At 36.6% G+C, this 21,411-nt stretch overlaps 1 protein-coding gene across 1 annotated transcript in view; it reads right to left on the reverse strand.

Annotated features, from left to right (window-relative positions):
- Positions 1-21,411, reverse strand: part of MAN2A1 (mannosidase, alpha, class 2A, member 1) — a 167,834-nt gene that overhangs the window by 7,246 nt on the left and 139,177 nt on the right. The window contains exons 17-20 of the mRNA XM_008580652.1: positions 16,872-17,005; positions 13,959-14,100; positions 11,369-11,502; positions 5,801-5,995 (exon numbers count right to left, since the gene is read on the reverse strand). Of these exons, the coding sequence (XP_008578874.1) occupies positions 5,801-5,995; positions 11,369-11,502; positions 13,959-14,100; positions 16,872-17,005 (605 nt within the window). The remainder of the gene's footprint in view (positions 1-5,800; positions 5,996-11,368; positions 11,503-13,958; positions 14,101-16,871; positions 17,006-21,411) is intronic.

The following is a 21,411-nucleotide window of genomic DNA, read 5'->3' on the forward strand; positions in this document are numbered from 1 at the left end:
AAAAAAAAGAAAAAAAAAAAAAAAAAAAAGATTTACTTTGCCAGTAAGTCAACCTTCTCTAATTTATAAAAAAAAGTGCCAACATTTTTACTTCATTATTAGTAACACAATCACAACTGCTCATGACTGAATTATCACAGTTGAGAACCTTTACCTGTCAAGCATTTATAGGGCTCACTATGTGCCAAATGCTATTTTAAGCACTTTACAAACATTTGTCCTCAGAACATGTTAAAGGTGGGCACTATTATCATCCCATGCTACTAATGAGGAAATTGGGACTTAGAGAGTTAAGTGTCATGCTCTAAGTCACAGGTATAGCAGGTTGAGGAGCCACATGCAAACTCAAGTGATCTGACTCTGGCAGCTTTATTCTCCTGCCTTTGATCTTACTGTGAATTGGTGCTCATGGACAACTAGCCAGGAGGGGAGGGATAAGGATTATTTTTAATGTAAAAATAACAAAATGGTATAAGCTAAAGGAGATAACCCCTCTGATTTAAGGCTGGAAAAAGGAAGTATTTGATCAATAGTTCTAGCACAGCTATAAAACTATGACATCAAAATATATATCAATTCAAAAGCAAGGTTTGTAAATTGTAATTTCTAGCCACCTACCCACCCATCCACTCATCCATTTCAAAAAGGATGTTAAAGTCATTCTGAAAATCATACATGCATGACAGTCTCTCTCAAGGAAAGGAATAGGCAGATATTCCTCTGCTAAAGTGAATGAGAACTTAAGCTGTGAGAGTTGTACTATTTCTCTCTTACAGCAAAGGAAACTTGATCTGCTCAATAACATGAGTGTTGCAAAACAGTAAACTTAACAAAACTGTAGTTAACATTATGTGACTACCTGTTGTTTTTCTGGGGAAGAAAAGGGTCATAACTGATCAGATTCTCCAAGAGTAGTGTAACCCCTTCCTCCCTGCAGGACTTCTAAGGTGCACATAGAACGGCTATGTGCCATTAGACACGGCTAAATACCTGGCAAGAGAATTTCTCCAACCCTCTCAGATTCTTTGAAAATGCCTAACAATACTCATCTGTAGTACACTCTGGCAGATGGACAGGTTAAAAAACTGTACACTCTGTTACAAGACCTGAGACAGGAAATAACCAGTAGAAATTCATTTTCCAGGGCACTCATTAAAATGTCCAATAACAGCTATCCTGTTTTGATCAACAAGATAAGATGACAGAAAGAAATGAAAGGTGAATGGATGCTCTTAGAAATGTACAACAAAGGAAATTTCCCCCCCATAATTTTCACCTTTCCAGAAGCTAGGGAGATCAATAAAGCACCAATCAATTCTTATAAGAAAGCCAAAATAAGTAAAAACTGTGAACTGCCTTTTATAAGAAAAGAAAGGGTGGCAAAAACAAGTGGAGAGAGAAAATCTTACCCGATAAGGGGTGCTGATGTTGAAATAATTATTCTATTTGCAAGAAAGTTAACCACAAATCAAAATAATTGCCACAGCAAATAGAGTTAAATGTATTATATGTGTGTGTATATGTAAATTAAATTAAAATGTCTGAATGTAAAAGCACTGGAAGCAATATGAAAACAGGAAAACAAAAAAGCTGAACTACATATTGCTTTTCAAAACATCAAGGCAGAATGGTTTCCATGAAGCATGGCTGAATGGCTTCATCAGGTTCCTTTTTGTCCCTCTACTCCAGGCTGAACTGTCCCATGAGATTCTCCCAGCATCCTCTCTGCCAAGACCCCCTTCTCCTTAAATAATTACTCTTTCCTGATGGCACGGCTTTCCCATGTAGGGTGCTCCTGCCCCCCATTTTCAAACCTTTATAGAAGCTTCTTTGTAGTATCTTAAGCCATGGATGGTGTAGGGAAAGGGAGTTATCAAGAGAAGAGAGTTGGAGGACAGACCTACAGGACGAGGAAGCTAACAGTTAAATCCCAGACAGCAGCTGGAATGGCCTAGGCCACATCACATGCTCTCAGGCAGGCCCTTCTAGAGATGTTTGTTCCCTCTTCATCTGATTGCAATGACATGGCATACAATCATTTTCCAGAAACAGATAAAAAGTAGAAAAGCAAGCTGTGTCTAGATAAAACATAAAGTCTTCTACTAATATAGAACTATTTCTGAAAAACTGGACTTTTAGGAACAGATTTTAGTAACTCTACACTTAAATACTACCTCAGATGCCACACACAGCACTCACATTCAGAAGACCTGGCCGTGGATTTGATTCTGTCATTTACTGCTGGGTAGTTTTATTTTAATCATTTATTCTCTAAGCCTTACTTTCCCAATTTAGGACATGGAGATAACTCAGCAATTTCTGGAATCAGAAGGAGAATGCCACACACAGCACTCACATTCAGAAGACCTGGCCGTGGATTTGATTCTGTCATTTACTGTTGGGTAGTTTTATTTTAATCATTTATTCTCTAAGCCTTACTTTCCCAATTTAGGACATGGAGATAACTCAGCAATTTCTGGAATCAGAAGGAGAGTTCTTTTAAAAAATTACTAATTCCTAGGCTCTCCATTCAGATATACAGAATCAGAATCTCAGAGATGAGGAAATTTGTAAAAGTCTCTATTTTTAAAATCTCCCAGGTGCGATATGGACACAGAGAATCTGAGGACTGGTGTTGGAACTGCTGAACCACCTCAGCTGGTTATCACAACTCCAGCCCACACCTCACCTCTCTCACTCTGCAGGAATAGACATGTGCCCTTGCCATGCCAAGGTGGTTCTCAGGCACATTTCTCATGAAACCACTGTGGTGCTTAGGAAAACGCTTACCTAGACACAGGCCAATGCAGGCTGGCTTACACTGGAAGCTGGTCTCTACGTTGACATTATTTTAAGGGGAAAAATGAGTTCCAATCTCCAAATGAACAACCTATTATTGTATGCTGCCAGCACGAAAAAACAGGAACACAATCCAAAATGTTTAGGTCTAGTGCTTGGATTTATTCATTGAGTCATTTTTGTCTGTCTTTTAGTATAACCATGGAATGACACTGGACACCTTGTAAGTAACAACTTTCTTTGAATCAATACCCCCATCATCTTTCTTCCATGATTATCTTTCTATTATCAGAGGTTAGGGGACAGAGAACAATTCTTTAAAGTAGTAGTTTTGGGTTTTTTTGGTTTTGTTTTGTTTTTTATTTTATTAATAAACAATGTAGTTGATTTTTGTGTCCCTTTACCAATTCCTCCCTCGCCCCCTCCCTCTCAATGAACCAATCAATCCCGTTGGATTATTACTGGGCTTTTAAACAACTATTATAAATATGTGCTAAGATAATGATAAATAATAAATAAGGCTAACATAGGAACCAGCACCAGTTGATACAATATTGTGAAACAGCCCCCAATATTTAGTTCAGATTATGTACTAGCATGGTAGTTATTGATAAGCATTAACGTTTGTTTTTATTCTTCCTGGTCAAATCTTTATGTTGTTAAATTGCTCTCTACACCCTCTGCTAAAACCCCAATTTGCACCCTAAGTGGCATATACTGTAAGCACATCAGGATAACTAGGTATGTTTACGAAGTGATTCTGTTTTCGAAGGGCTTTCACATTATTTCACATCTACTTCTCACAACAGACCTGATGCAGGCATATCTGATATTTGCCCCACTTAATAAATGGTAGCTGAGTCACAGTCAGTGACCACAGGCAGTGAAGGCCATCCACCTGTCCAAAGGTGGGAGGAGCAAGGGGAAGCCCCACTGAGTGGAGGCCAGATTGCAGAAGGCCTGAATGCTTAGGAGTCTGAACCAATTTGGTAGGCAATGGGATTTTTAATCTGGGAAGTGATTAGATCTGTATTACAGGAAGATAGCCAACAGCAGGAAGAAAATAAGGAAGTAAATTACCACTAAAAAGAGGTGACATGGAAAACAAGTGCCTTGGAATATAGGTTAAACCCCACACTCACTGACTCTAGTCAGCTTGAGCTGCTTCCACAAAACACATTTCAAAAAATTACAGGGTAGAGAACATCCAGAAGTGAGGCTAAGGGACAGGGGCCTCTGTCCTCCCCAATGCCTTTGCATTCTTCAGGTTGCTAATGGCCTCTACCATTTATGCATTGAGGTGGTGACCTGAGGCCCAGAGTCTTTGGTGCCCTCCACTCTATCCTTTTGTTCTCTTTTAGCTCATAACATTAATGACATATTACCTTAGGGAAGCTTTCCATCCCTAGTCTTCTCTTTCCATGAGCCACAAAAGACCATCCATGGCAGAATGCTAGAAAGAACATTCACACAATTCACTCATTCAGCAGATAGTTTTTGAGCCCCTACTATGTGCAGGCGCTCTTCCAGGCAGGGGGATATGGCAATGAATAAAAGAAAAGCCTAGCTCTCATGGAGCTTACGTTCTGACCATATCTCCTGTCTCAGGCCCTTCATGCTCGCCCTTATCTCTGCCTGGAGCACTCCGCCACAAGAAATCTGTGTGACTTTCATATTCCCTGACCTCCTTGAGATTTTTACTCCATTATCACCTTCTCTGTGGGGCCCTTTCCAACCACCCTAATCAAACTCGTATCTCTACTCTGAATCGCCCTCCCTTCCCTTTTTTTCCTCTACATTACACTTATCACCATCTAACATATTATGTTTTTCTTTTTTTTTCTGCCTTCTTTTCTCCTCTCACTAGAATTTAAACTCCAGAAGTGCAAGGGCTTTTTTCTGTTTTGTTCACATTTTTATCCCTAGTGAGTATGGCAGTAACTGGTGTGTAGTAGGTATGAAATAAATCCTGCAAGTTCACTCATGTTATAAAACAAGACTTTCAACACAGAGAGATATATATACACAGGCCTCTAGCTTTCACTTGCATTCATTATTACATGCCATGTATATTCTCCTGCATAGCCAGGCATAAGGTCCTCATCTTGAACATAAAGTTTGTAAATCCCTAAATGTCCAAATTATTGGCATTTATCTTTACTTAGTGTACTTTAGTTCTTTGTTCTTAAATTAAACATTTCTCTCCTCTTATGTTGTCTTTAAACATGAGAATCCCCTTCCTTTCATACTTAGGCCATTTATCATAGGATATTTTCCACAAAATCCATAACCACTTACTATTTCCAGCTAAATATATGTCAATTCACAATACTGAAACAGCTCCACAACACATTAGACTGATGTCAAATGTCTTATTCTTTTCAAATGCAATCTATTTGATGTTAAAAACAAGCATATATGTAAACTAAAAGAGTCTAGCTGAATTAAGTTTCATACCTAATAAAACTTTCCCATGCTCTCCCTCCAATATTTTCCTAAACAGTTGGTTTCTCAGTATGAAGGTTTAAATTGCAGTGATTTTCAAGAGAAAGATATGAAAACACAAAGCCTCTAATACTGAAATAATTAAGCACTATGCTTTCTACTTCTCTGACTCCTGAGAAACACTGACTAACGAGGAGAAATGAATGGAGAAAGTCAGTAGACCTGACCTTAAGGCCTGGTTCTCCTATCTACTAATTATGACTTTAGGCCAATACTACCTTCCTTATCTGTAAAAAGAAGATGATATGCCCTGACCTGTTCACCGCACAGAACTTTTCTGAGAAACCAAGAAATTAGTATCAGAAGCAAAATTATACTCTAAACTACAGAGCAAAAGTCAAATAAAAGGCATAATAATTTTGACTAAAGGTGAAGTCCTCTTCATCATTCCTTGAAGTATAGTAACAAAGCTTATAGTTAACTCTCCCCCTCTCCTTACCCCTTAAAATATGTAATTATAAACAGTAATTTTTTATAGACATATTTTTGGATATACCTTTGACTGTATTGTCCTCAGATTAACCAAATGAGTGTCACAAGGCAAAGATGACAGTAACGGAGAGAATTCATCCAGCATCTCAAGGGTGGGTGCAGTGAACTTTTCTGTCATTGGAAAGACTGGATGATTCAGGAAAGAAGAAGTTACATGGCTAAGGAGGGAAGGATAACTGACCGGATACTTTTCTTCTTCCTATCAAGAAAAAATAATTGAATTACATGACAGAGTTTAAATATAAGGATATATGAATACTCTGATTTTATTATATTTTATAAATAACAGTCTTACAAAATACATAGAAGACTATCAAGTTCAGTTATAAAAAATATAAAAAAATGAATAAGGTCCACCTAACTCACATGTCTAAAAATACCCTCTCTGTTGATTTAATACTAAAAATACTGAAAAAATTTCCCATGGACACTTTAGGACAAGGCATCACTTTTTATGGAAACTCTCAACCTATCACAAAACTCTTAAAGTAGAATGACCGGGATGTTCACATATCTTCACATCATCAAACATTATCTCTCTTGTCCTTCAGGTTTCACCCATTATATTCTCATGGTTTCATTTATACACTTAACAAGAGCATAAAGGCATGTAATGATCCAAGGCTACATTCTATAATGTTACTATATGATAGGAGCTAAATGTTACCCAATAATAGGACCTTAAAGAATAAAAACTCTCAAAATAAATCCGATTTCTAAATATAAATAACACAGGGAGCGTATCTAGATCATCAATTGTTTTCTTTAAAGAAACGTAGTAAGTCATTGCCAATTGCTTCATTCTATTTTATTCCCAAAACAGAAACTGTTTTACATGTTATTGAATAGTTATCACACATTCATTCAGCACACTGGTTATTCAGTATAATTTAAAAATACTTTACTCTTTGCTATGGCATAAACTTACAGGCAACAGTCCTGTATGTTCAAACATTAAATAAGTCTACCAAGGTTGGAAATACAAATATGCTAGATCACATACAAAATTAATTAAATGAATGACTAAGTAGACTCCTAACCAATAATGCCTAAGGAGTAAATACAGACACACTGAAGAACTAAGAAGAGAAAATAATTATGTAAAAAGGTCCTTTGATCACCAGCTGTATTTAAAACAAACTTAATTTATCTTATTTTTTTAGATGACTACTTCGATGATATATTCTGATTTTGCATCCTTTTTATAATACAGGGCTCAAATAAAAGGATTGGCTACTTATCTGTGTGACAAGATAGGATCAAGAGAAATACAGAGCTTAACATTCAGAATGTCAGATCAGTACTGGACAGAAGGATGCTAGCAAACAGTGATTAGCATGGTGCCAGCAACTGACAGTTGATGTCATGACAGTTGAGACCAGGAAGAGAGAAAAAGAAATTTAAAGGCAGCAGAGGGACACTGCAATATTAAGATACTCACACAAAAATATGATGTCTGAAAGAGCTGTAGAAAATGTATCCATTCCACATTATTTTTTAAAGGAAAGATTAAATAAAGCCTATAAAATAATATTCTCCAACAATACCAAAATTTAATGCAGCTTGTAGAATAACATGAATAGAGAGGGAACATTTTCAACAAGACACTTTAAATGTACTCCAAGATCAAAGCACTTCATAATCTAGGTCAGGATTGCTGACAAAATCACTTTTGAGTAACAAAAGATAAAAGATTCCAACAGAAAGGAAAACACCTGCCTTATCAGATTTGGGAGGTATTAAGTCCATTCCAGGTCAAGAAACATTCAGAAAAAGCTCTCTGGCTTTGTTGTATGCTCTTGGAGAAATTCCTGGACACTTCAGTGAGTAGATAGGACACTTCTTAACTGACCACCTATACCTAGAAGCAATAATGTGCATATATACTAATCCCCCAAGCCAGATCAGTTCTCTTGACTCTGGGTAGTTCCCCAAATTAACCATACAACCGAATGACTTGGGAAGCCTTTAAAAAACATAGATTCTTGGGTTCTAAACCAAATGTACAGAATCAGGGCCCTGGGAATGCAAAGCTTAAAAGCTTCTGCATGAGGTGAATCTCATGGAATCACACATCACTCTGTGAACCTGTGCTGGAAAATCACACCCAGATACGTCCCTAACCTTCTAGAGGAAAGAGAGCTCCCTTTGGAATCAAAAGTGCAAGCTTCTTCACCCTTTAACTACTTTTGGAATAAAACAATGATTCGGACTCAAAGACATTTTGATGAAAGTTTTGTAAAAGGAAATAATAATGTTAGGCACTTTGAGAATTACAAAACTGTGCAGTTTCTGGTCTTTAGAAAGACAGGAAAGAGAAGTTTATAGAAGAGTTGTGGTTCAGTACCATAAAGTACCTTGAGCAAATAACACTGCTGGAGGCTGGACAGGCTGGCAGGGCAAAGTCTCACCCAGGGCTCCACCATTCATGTACTTTCTTAATTTACAGGAATAAGGGGCTCAATAAGATATTTAACTGTTGAACTACTAATATTTTAATGAGCCTCCTAGAAAGGTAACCTTATAACTGTAAGTCTTATGAAAAACCCAGAGTTTATAAAGCCCTTTCCTATCCAGTGAAGTCTCCCCACTTCACTTTCCACTATTGATATTTAAGACATTAGAGTCTGAGTTGAAATTAAAAACACTTTCTAAAATATTTAAGGTATATCACATGTAACATATGTCTTTTTAATCAATTTCACTAGAAATTAAAATCTATTTTATCTCCTCTAGTTCATTTTTTATTTAAAAGAAGCTATTGATCTAAGTCCCATAATCTATAGCTGAGTAAAAGAAAATTTTAACCAACATAGGATTATAAAAACATTGGATCAGATTTCAATCAATTACTATCAAAAGAATTTTGGATGGGAATAAACAAATCACTTATTTAATTTTGAAGTGAAAGCTTTATAGAGCTGACATGAAAATTTTTACTGCCACAGTTAACAGAAGTTTTGTATATTAGTGTCAATGTAGAGAGAAAATCATATAAGCCAGATACATTCTTAGGAAGAGCAAAAGACAGTAACTGCCAACACTCAGATGATAATTTTCCTATGCAGTTTTAGTCCTTAAAACTAAGCTATCTTGTAAGTAATTGATTTAATCCATGAGTCTCAAGAAGTGGTATAAATCTTGACATCTAAAATGGATATTAATTTTTTTTTCTAAAAGACTCTACATACTGGAAGAATTCTTTGCTTTAATTAGCTATTGCCATTTCATTCTATCAACTTGTGTTTCATCTGCAGAATGTCTACCACAGGCAAGGAAACCCCATAGCCCACAGGAAAATGAAGGAGACAAGCCCCCAGAATCTAGTAGGGGGATACATATGATGACAAGGTAATAAGCAAAAATTGCAGTAAATACAGCGGCACAATGTTCTGTAACAAGAGCTCATTCATCTATGCACTTGTGTATTCATTCATACAACATATATCGGGTGCTTCCTCTGCAAGGAACAATCCTAGAAGCAGAGAAAGACAAGTCCTTACTCTCATGGAGTTTATGGTGCAACGGCGGAGGAAAGACAATGATCAAATAATCACATGCATGAAGGTGAGATGCACAGTTCAGAGGGAGCATAGGAGAAGGGGCTTTGACTTGGTCCATAAGCAGCTGATGGAGTGAGCTCTGATCTGAATTCTTACGAACAGTCCCTGGGGCAGAGAGAATGACAGGGCATGTGCAAAGGGGAGAAGGCATGGGAAATACCTGGGACTGAAAGAAAACCAGTAGGCCTTGGGCAGACACAGTGAGAGGCATGCCAGATGCCCAAGGGACAGGCCGGACCCACATCATGAGGGGCTCTGTAGGCCACAGTAAGAATTGTGGCTTTTACACTGACGGCAATGAGATAACATCACAGGGGTTGAGCAGGGGTTAGATTTGGTTTTGAAAAAAACCAAAAACCACTCTGCCTACTGGGTTAAGAACAGATATGGCAGAAAGAGGAGAGCATATGGAGCGTGTACAGACTAGATCCAGGAAAAACATGACGTCAGTTTAGATTAGGGTGGTGGAAGTATAGAAGCATATGGATTTGAAATATTTAGGCAATGAGATAGATAGGCAATGTTGATTACTACTTTGAGAAAGGGGCTGGTGAGGGAGAGGTGTCTATCAGGGATGATGCTAGGAATCTGGCCCAGCACTGGATGGATGGTCAATGAGAAAGGGAAAACTGGGGAAAAGCACCAAGTTTGGGGAGAAGAGAGATGAGAGTGATTGTGGATATATCAAGCTTGAGGTGCCCTTACAAACACAGAAGGAAATATTAGGAAGCAACTAGATATATGGCGAGACTAAGCTAGGGATATATATTTGTGGGTTCCATATGTGTAGAGGTAGTAACAGAAACCACAGGAGTAGAAGAGACTGCCAAAGGATAATATATAAAATGAGAACAGGAGAAGGCCGGGGCCAAGGCTTGTGGGCTCTACTATTTAACAGCTGAGAAGAGGCTAAAGCCAGATGAAATAAATTGAGTGTGAGAAGGAAGTGATGAAATGAACTCATCTCATAAACTCTGGCTCAATCAAGTAAGAGAGCCAGGATAGCATAGGGAAAATGGGAATGAGTCTAAGCAAGGGCTGTTTTGTTTTTATCTTCAGCAGGAGAAAACGAAGAATGTTTCGAAGCCTGGGGAAGTGCTGGAGAGAAGATGAATAGGATGCTGAAGAGGGTGAAGAGGGTAAGTCCCAAGGACAAGTCACAGGACGAACCTAAGATGAAAGAAAGGTAAACGTCTCTACTGTAACAGGAGGGAAAGAGGAAAGAGTGGGAGAGATGTTTAATATCTAGAACAGAGAGCTCTAAGGCTGCTCTCTCTGTAAAGTAGAAGGTGAGGTCACTGGCTAAAAAGAATAGAAAAGACTTGAAACAGTGCAGAAGAAAGGAGAATGGAAGAAAGAGAAAGAGGACCATGTATGGGGCCATCTGAGGTGGGTAATCAGTAGTTTATGGAGGACTCTGAGGATAACTTTGCTGTCACCTGAATAAGCATCCTTCAGGTCCAGCTGGGCTTTAGCTAGATTGTTTAACACAGAGTGATGGGTTTTTGTTTTGATGAATGAAAATTGAACATGGAAGAGAAACAAGTAAATCCATTTTCAAGTGATGAATATAAGACTAGAATGAGTACATCAGGGTTTCAAATAAATTCTACTAATCAAACTTAATCTCCTCACTATGTGACTGAGGTTCTTTAACTCCTTTTTAGCTCAATTTTTAAATATTTTTTCAAAATAATTTCAAGAAATTTCACCCAAACTGACTCCTTGACATTATCTACATAATTATTATCTACATAATTATTGACATTATCTACATAACATGCAAACTAAAAAATACGATGACATAAATGCAAATCTTACATGATATTTATAACTTACTTTCTCTTTCTGTGACTGTAGGCTAAATCTATTATAAAGATATCTCAACACTGGAAATTGTAAAAAAAAAAAAAATTTTTTTTTAAATGTTAAAAGTGAAAAGCCATAATTCCAGTTTTGGGTGACAAGGAACAAACAACATCAAAACATGCCAGTTATTTTTTTCCTACCGTATTAAGGTGACTTCTTTTTTCTAGTAGTATTCGAAATAAATTAGCTGTAATTTTGTTATCATGAACACCTTGCTCAAGGCCACGATTATCATCTTGCATGAGTCTTCGATCCATGATAACTTCAATCTGACCTAACAAATAAATAAACAAACAAACTGACCAGGGTTATTTAATATAGATATTCATTGAGGATCACTTAAGTAGAAGGCATGATGTCTTGCTTTAAATTTTCCTTCTAATCAAGGAGGTAGATCTGTACAAACCACTCATGGGCTTTCGCGTGGTGATAACGCAAAAGCAGCTAGTATAAATTCATAAAACAGGATAGCATTTCTGCATCTCTTCATTAATGTTTAGCAATATCTGATAGGAAATTTCAAAATGGGACAGGACAGATCAAAATTTAAAGGAAACTTTTTTCAAAAAAATTAATCTGAAGAGTACATTAAGTTCGCCAAAACTTTTAGTGCCAGCATTTGGAATTTAAAATGCTTGTAAGGTTTATTACAAAATGCCCATCACACATGGAGTAATGAGATAAATACAGACGGGTAGGATCTAAAAAAGATTTGCAAATAAAATTTAGGTTACTTGATATGTAGCAGTTCTCTGAAGAGGCCCTCGAATTTGGAGACATCTATCATTACTCTCTTCCTTGTTAGTGGCATTGCCACTGTCCTGACTCCTCTGGTTTAAAAGGGGTCATATAAGCTTCCTTCATTTGCTGCATGATAATTCTGCATTTCCTCTAGTTTAAGTTGTAAGGTAATGTTTAGGTTATGATACTATGCACTGAAAAAACTTAAAAACAGAACAAAAAACCAGAGCTATATGTATACATTTAAGATTATACTCAAATAAGACTTAAAAAACTAAAGTTATATACATTATAAAAACATGTGTATTCATTCACATCCATTACTCTACTAAGTGATCTTTTGATATAAGAGAGAAATATCTAACATAGAAGATTTTAATAACTATAACTCTTACACAGTTAAACCAACTCTGTTTAGTTTCTTAAATAATCAGTGATGTGTAGAATTCTTGTTGTTACTACTTCATATTTTAGAAGACAACCATCTAGGACTTACACCACAGGCACACAGGCTAAGCGGTCCCATGCCTACCTAGAGCTTGTCATTTCACACTCACATTAGTACATCAACCTTTTGGCAATTCCTAGTTCTCCTCCTACCTCCAAATGTTAGTCCATATAACACGTGGCACTTAATAATTTTCTGGATTGCACTCAAATTGTTTTCATTCATATACTAGGGTGTTCAGGTGTCTAACAGCAGAAGCAGAGAAGCTTTATTTCTCAACTCGTCTTTATCCAGAAGTGAGATAATACTGCTTGGTTCACCACTGCTTGAGTCCTAATGTCTACTTCCCTATTTAGGGCACAATTTTGAGAATTTAAGGCAGGGTTTAAAAATGGGTGGCTCAAGAGTCAAGAGGCCTAAGATGTTTTATGTTTTGTTACACAGTGTTTTTAAAAAATTACGCCAACATTTATAGATTGGACGACTTCCTGAAAAATTCAAGACTTCTGGACTCTTCTTAAAAAACTGGCAACCAACTGGGCCCCTACAACCATTGCGACAATTAAAGGGCATGAAGTAGCACTGTCCCACCATACATGGGGAATGTGCTCTCTAATTTGCTCAGGTCCCTACCACTCCATATCAGATCCCTGGGTGAAGCCATTATTATTTTTGTTCCTAACTCAATTCATGTCTTTATGGCATGAGTTCATTTGATTTTGTCTAATGAAGACTACAAAAAAAAAAAAAAAATGAGAAGTAGTAATTTTTCTGTATGTGGAAGTATAGAATGCATATATATGCCTAATATAAAAAGTGGGTTTTTGTCAATGCACACACCAGGCATCTGCACTCATTTATTATCTGCTTGACTCTTCTGGACATTTATGTTTAGCAACTGTTAGTATGTAAAAAAGAAGAGCAACTGACAACTGTATGATAACGAATTAAAATATGTATTATAAAGGATCAAAGTCTCTCAGAAAGTTTTACGAAAATTAATCAGTGTCTACTATCTATTTCTTTCACTTTCTCTGCACTGCTTTCTCTCTTTTTGGAATCCTTAAAGCCATACTTCTTTATCCCCATATCTGTACCATCTCTACTCTCTTTCTTCTTCTGGGTGGGATAGAAAGACTATGATCCAGAGAAGGACTTAAGTTGGAATTATGAAAATTCCTAGCAAACTTTGGGAAGTTATCTAAACATTAGGAGTCTGAATTTGCATATCTGTTAAATCACGATGATGGCAGAGACCTCTGCAAACAAAAGGCTATCAGGAGAAGTAAATTATCTTTACAAACAATCATGATGTGGAGTTTTATGTCCCTTTTTCTTCATCTGAAGATTGACAAAATTCATCACTTTAAGTTGTTCTCATAAAACCCAAAACTAACAGTCTGGTTCTTCAAAGAAAAAAGCTGGAAAGAAGACAGGGAGTTTTTAACTGGAAAGGACAATAACAACATTTGACCAAGAGAAATATTATACACTTGGAACTGAAACTTTTCAGAGCAAAAAAGAATTTCAACAATACATACCACTATGCAAACTCGAGACACCTAAAGACTGAGCAGAGAGCAGCGTCAAACGATGTTCAGCATCCTGGATATACGCCATTGTGGTCATTGGATAGACATTTGCTTGAAGAGGCAATTTTTTCATTGTCATTCTAGGTTGAATCTATAAAACCAAATAATTCTCTTAAAAAATGATATTTACATTGTACTTTAAAAAATTAGTGTTCAGTACAGATGACTTTTCTTCCAAAGAGAAAAAGTAGCAGCTTCCTTTTCTGTTCAAGGGAAGAAATTATTTAAAAATGAAAACATCCTTTAAAACAATATGAAGAAAAATCACTAGGATCTTAGGAAACAATTTTTAAGTGGGAAAGATAGAACATGTCCAGATTTTTAAAATAGACATTCCTACTTAAATTCAGAATAAAAATGCTTCACGAAAGTCTTCCAGCACTCCAATATTTGCATAAAACAAATCATAAAGGTATTAAGTATTCATTTCTCATTTAAATCTAACATACTGTTTTTGTAATGAATGCTACACATAATAGCTCTCTATCCCCTTTCAAGAAATATCTCTTATATTCTTGAATCGGCTTTAAAAAATACCACAGATCTCGCCACCAAATCCTCTAACACATCACATTATAATCAAATGCATATTTATATGTTCACTTTTCTTGTTTAGTTTCAATGCAGATAGTTCTCAGTGCCAGTTTCTCATAGCCTAGTACCTGAATGCAGAAAATATAACTTTAACTTTTATTTTTTGAGAGAGACTGCTGGTACCCCAAGCCAGTCTAAGTCATGGTGACTAACTCTAACCTCAAGAACCTGTTATCAGTGAACTTATTTACACCACATAAAAATGCCATCTCCTTATTTAAACTCATGAAAGTTTGACATGAAACTTAAGAAAAAGAGAGGTACAAAGTTTACGTAATAGTTAACGTGTATTGAATACACATGAACAGAAGGCATGGTATTCACAAATCTGACCTTTAGTCTTCCCAACAACCCTGCAGTATGTCTCTCAACTTACTGGTTGTACTGGGTTGACAGTGTCCTCCAAAATTCATGTCCATCCACAACTGTGAATGTGATCGTATTTTGAAATAGAGTCTATGCAGAAATAGATGAGGTAATACTGGATTAGGGTGGCCGTAACCCAATGACTGGTGTCCTTAGAAGAGGGAAATCTGGGCACCAAGAGACGCATACAAAAATGCAGGGAGAACAATACGTAACAACACAGTGGGGACTGGAGTGATGTATCTATAAACTAAGTAATGCCAAGGATTGTTGGCAACCAGTAGAGGCTGGGAAGAGGCAAGAAACGATAATTCCCTAGAACCTTTGGAGAAAATATGACCCTGCCGACACCTTGATTTTAGACATCTAGCCTCCAGAACTGTGAAAGAATAGATTTCTATTGTTTTAAGACACTCAGTTTGTGATAATTTGTATGGCAGCCCTAGGAAATTAATAAACTGGTGAAGAAACAGCTGTAAATTATTTTTAAAAAAGAAAGTCTACCTTGAAAGAATTCTCCATTTCTCCTTTCAAATCCTGATCTTCCCATCCCAATAAACTTGCATACTAAACTTATAAAAAAGACACTTAAAACTACCACAACTGTTTTGTTGTTACCTGCACCCCTAACCTGGGGGTCTAGATTTCTAGTTTTGCCCAAGGACTACTATTTCCAAAGATAAAAAGCAGAAATATTTAGATAAATTTAAAAATAATATTTTCCTATTTGTCCAAATGTTCAATCCTTGAAAAGAAAATTCACATTTTTATTCATTTCTACTAGGTTTTCTCATTTATGTATACACCCACACATACAAATAATTGCTCTGTAAGATTTTAAGGAAAGGCTTTCTTTGGTATACAAGGAAAATGAATCACCATAAAATCAGGGTTGCAGGGTTGCATTTGAAAACCAAATGGCTGTAGTACAATTAACATGTTAATTCAGAATGTATGCTGTGATTTTTATGCTTTGGAAAAGGTTTAAATTTAACTTTTGCAGGAAATTATAGGAGACAAAATTATCACAATCCTTTCCACTAATCCCCAGTTGAATATCAAACAAAGTAAAAGCATTAGTTGTGAAATTATTTCTATTCATAGCCAGAAATTTCTAAAATGTGAATGTTTCAAAAACATTCTGATGTTTTAAACTGTATTATTTCAAAGATACATTGTCACACACATACACTCAGAATATAGAGATATAGGTAAGAATCAAAAGTGCTCTATTAAGTGAGAGATTCGACAATCCGAAAAAACTGTATGAATTAATTTTCTTACTACTATTTAAAACTATTTCATGAAAACTTTGATTATTCGCATACCTACCCTCATTTTTAAATAGATATGTTTGTCTATGTATATGTATACATATGTGTGTATAAACGTGTGTACATTTATACACATACACACATACACACAAAAGTTGATAAAGAGAGGAAAAGGATTTTCACGCAATTGAAAAGAGCCCATTAGATCATACATTTAAAAATATATAAGGAATAAACTAAATATGAATAGATCAATTTCTTATGAGGAAAAAAACAAGAAATAATCCATCAATCACTAATTATGTTTCCTTTCTAGTAGATAAATTCATATACATATTTTAGCATTAAGGTACTTAACATGCATAATGGTCACCAAATCTCTCTTTGAAAAAATAAATCCTTACAAATAGAGGTTCTAAAAAAAAGTCTCTCAAATAGTTTGGGAAATAACTTTGGGAATCTGGTTGAATACAGAATCTATAGTTATGAAAATTCAGTTTTATTTTAGAAATAATTTGTAACTGTAGGCATATTTTTTTCAAAGGATCCAAAATTAACTGTCCCATTTTCTTATATAAAAATTACATACTAATACAATCATTACTTAGATATTTTAAAGGAAAATCACCTGGTATCCATTTAGGTCAGTATAAAATTTATTTTGGTTGTTTATTTCAGAAGAAATTCTCATTGCAATCTCACGATTATATACTTTTCGAATGTCCACAATATTGGAAACTTCTACAGATTGTCCTTCTATTCCTAAATTTAAAAGAATATACACATTAATAGAAAGAAATTAATTGCCCCAACTTTCTTAAATGTACTATACAGAACTCCTTCCAAAGTTACATACATTTTCCTGTTTTCTACTTCCTATCTTTTCAATCTCTCATATACTAAATATTGTCACACTTTATCTTTTTCTTTTTCTTTTTTTTAATATTGGATGGTAGATAGCATTTATTCAGGGGCACACATAATTCAAAAAAAGGATGCAGAGATTGGGATGAGATAAATGCAAATGACATATAACTTTATATGATTCTCCAATGAGTTCCAAAAGGAAAGAGGACATGGAATGAGAAAAGGTTGGCTCACTACAGCCCAGTCCCCCATTGTGAGCACACTATCCCCAGCACAGCCATTCTAGCCCATCTTTTCACCATTCTCTCCTTACACGCTACAAATTATGAGTGTTTGAAATTTACATTCACAATCTATTTCCAGAGAAAGAGACAGAGATCCAAAGAGATGATTTATGGCTGAAACTGATATTAACATATTAGTATTTGTGGACTATAATCTGGAGAGCTCCTCACAAGTTAAATCTATTTTAGAGAAGTGATCCATTTTGCCATTTGCTACATAAAGAAGAGGACAGACTGAAAAAGTCCCAGATGTATCAAGCATTTTTTTTTTTTTGATAAGCTAAAAGCATTTACTCATTTCTATCTGTCATTGTACCCTAACTGTATCTTCAGGTCTTCAGTGAAGGCTTGGGTAAATTTCAGAGATGGAGAATGGAGGTTGAAGAAATCTAACGCTCTTAATACAGACAGAGTGTGTACGAGAGGTATTACAGAATCTTCAAAGGAAGAGAGAAATGAGGAAAGTGGTTGTAAGAAGAAAGACCGGACCTATTCTATTTCATAAAGCTGAAGTTTTTTGAGGTTCCAAGAATCCTGGAAAGGGGAAAGAGAGAGTAAGAAAGACTTTTTTCCTAGGAGCCAAGACGAATCCCCTGAGTTTACAGAATGTGACAGCAAACAGTTAAAGAACAGAAGTTTGAATCTGTGGGGTTTATGGAAAAGAATGTAAACACAGCTAGTCCAAGTACTATAGATTTATGTTAAAAGTACACTGGAAATTATAAAATAAAAATAATATGGTGATGAATAATACTAAATGGGCTGAAGCCTCTATGAACAGTATTTTCAGAATGCTCATAGAATTTTTTCTGGCATATGCTTCTCTTCCAACTCAACAACCTCAATTGGAGCTAACTTCAGTTTCTTACTATGTTCATAAAACAATCTCCTTGGTTGGAGAAAGGGGGATGCCATTTTTTTTTTCCCCAATGATCACAGTCTGAAGCACTCCTCTGCTAGTTTAAAACACACATACATTTCCTTCTAAGAGTTACCAGAAACATATATCTTAAATATGTTTTAAGATCTACATATCTCCACCACTATTGGGAAGTTTTTTTAAAAAATCACATAATCTGATGATAGAACAACAGTATTTTCTTTGAACTAGAAAACATATTACTCTAAATGCAAACTTTCCTTTCAGTATACTCACATCAACCAGAATATTATTGTAAAGCCAAAATGAAAAGCATATGAAATTTTAATAGACAACCATCTATAAATGAACCAAAGACATCTAAAACACAAAATGTAACACTGAGGGTGGTGGTATTCATGTACCACTAGGAAACATAGCAGATAACAAAAAGTAAACTGTAATGTACTGAAAGCATTTGTAGGGTTTTTAGCACGATTTTATGTTCTCTCTCTAGACTGCATATTCTCTCAGGAGTCAAGAGAATACATGAAATAAAATAAAGTTTTATCAAGGGAGAACATCACTAAGTTCAATTCATGCATCTCCAGAAAACATTTACAAAGAACATGCTTCAAGAAAAAATTAATAATTTCACATCGCCTCTATCAATAATAAATTATTTCTGTTGAGAAAACGATCTTTCTCAAGCTTAGTATTATACTAAGATCCTGTTGTGGCAACAAATACTTAAAGCTTTTTAAAAGGAGCTTCTATGCCCATTCATAATTCGGAAAGACATTAATTTAAATTCTGTGCCAGGATGGACTTTTAAAATAAGATCAAATTTAATATACTTATTATGAACAAACCAAATAAAACCTATAATGATCATAAAAGCAAGGAGATGTCTCTGAGTTCAGTTCTTAAAGAAATTTTATTATTTTTTAAAGAACAGTATGTGTGAGAAAGCGAATTGCCAACCTTTCCTATTCTGCATCCAGGATTCCCTCAGGTGTGCCTTTTGAAAAGAAGCTCCTGGTATGGAAGGGAGAATGTCCCTGGAAACAGGGATATAAACCAGTGTTACCCAGTAGTCTGCTGGATCTCTACCATATGTGGCAGCAAAAGTGTTACTTTTACCAAAGTGGTTCTACCCAGGCATGGATGGCCAGGGTTTTCTATGCTCCTCCGGTTTTTCTTCAACCCCAGGAAAGAAAATAGCTTCCACTTTACAAGATTAGTCCACTGGGGAGAGAAAGGAGTAATCCCATTCCCAGGTTTCAACAAAAAGAAGTAAGTACCCTCTTGCTGCTAACACCTGACCCCTTGGAGAAGAGAGAATGGAGGTTGTTTATCCTCATTAACACAAGCAATAAATACAAGGTAGCCAGTTCACAAGTGAAAAGTTGTAAAAAAGAGGTCACAACAAGTCTTTTAGAAGATACCACTGCACTAAACTCTTCTGTAGATTTTGTAGATTCTAGTCTCATCCCTGGAGCAAGGGTGGTGGTAGTTTGTTTGTTTTCCCTAAAGCCTGTCAGCTTCTAATAAACAGACCGGCTTACATACCATCTTTGCATTCCAGTCCTTAACAGTATTTTGGGCACATGGTAAGTGATGAATCAAAGTTGAACAGAAATAGTTAAGATGTGAAAAACTGTTCTTTGTCATGCATAAGTTAGCTGACACAGGGCTGGCTTATTAGCTCAGTTGTTTAGAGTGTGTGGTACTGAAAACACCAAGGTCCAAGGTTTAATCCCTGTACCAGCCAGCCACAAAAAAAGAAAGAAAAAGTTAGCTGACATGAAAAAAAAGCAAACTGGGCTATGGACAACATTTAAATAGCTAGAAAGATGAGGTAATAAGGATTTTAATTGTGGGCAAATGCATGCATGTTAGAATATAAATTACTCAAGGATAGGGACCATTTCTTACTTATCTTTATGGCTGTAGCACATAGAAACTGTACTATAAATGTCTGCTGACTAAAGAGTGTGAGCTATGAAGGAAGGACAGTAGCCAAGAGGTATTGATGCTTCCTATGTACCCTATGCCTGCTATATGCTTTACATATAATAACTCATTTAATCCTGACCCTAAGCCTGGGAGAAAATCAATTTCTCCAGGTCACAAGGCTGGCAGAATCAGGACTAAACTTCTGAACTACCATGCCTCACTAGAAGACCAACTACTGGACAGAGGTGAGGTAGGTCACTTTGGGACCAAGGATTGAGAGAAGCTTTGCAGTAACTCTGAGTAGAAAGGAGATGTAGGGAAAATATGGGTAAATGGTCAGGGCTTCCTCGGATGTTGAGAATCTTGCCAAGCATTTGATGTAAAGATGTAACTGTTCATGTGTGCCCAGGTGTTCCTTGGGTATTGTCTGTGGATGTGCGTGGGCACCCAGGTGTTCCTGGGTTGTCTGACTCACACCAAGGTGTCCTGGGTTATCGGACTTGAGTATAAAGGACGAATGGCTCTGATCTACAGCAGCATCCTCCCCTCCTCCCCCCACCGGGGTGCAGGGGTGGTGGGCCCCAGGGAGGCCGCAGTGGCTCTGATCCACAGCTCTACCACCCCTTCTCACCCCCGGGGTTCCCCAGGGGTGGGGGTGGGGGGCTATAAGGAGGCCCCTACTGCTGCTGGAGGCTGCTGTATGCTGCTGCTGCTACTGAGGAAGCTGAGGACTGAGCTCGTGTCATCTGCCAACAGCTCCTGGGATCTTTTCCCAATTACCTAGCTCATGGACCTGCTTGTGAGGGGTCTGGTGACCCAGCCAGCCATGTGAGGGGTCTGTGACCTAGTCTGTACAAAGTGTTTGAAGGGTCTGTGGGCCCTGAGCCCTAGCGCTAACGATACAATTGGCTACATCAGCAGGATTCCGATAATTGCCCTAGCAATACAGGACACCTCCAGTTTTTTTGGGTTTTTTGTTTTTTATTTTTTTTATTTTTTATTTTTTCCTTTTTGTCTTTTTTTGTGTCCGGCAACGGATCGCAACCCTCGGTGTTGCTCCCCGATAATTGCCCTAGCAATACAGGACACCTCCAGTTTTTTGGGGTTTTTTGTTTTTTATTTTTTTTATTTTTTATTTTTTATTTTTTCCTTTTTGTCTTTTTTTGTGTCCGGCAACGGATTGCAACCCTCAGTGTTGC

The sequence above is a fragment of the Galeopterus variegatus genome, unplaced genomic scaffold (assembly GCF_000696425.1).
Source record: "Galeopterus variegatus unplaced genomic scaffold, G_variegatus-3.0.2 Scaffold2139, whole genome shotgun sequence".
NCBI lineage: Eukaryota > Metazoa > Chordata > Mammalia > Dermoptera > Cynocephalidae > Galeopterus > Galeopterus variegatus.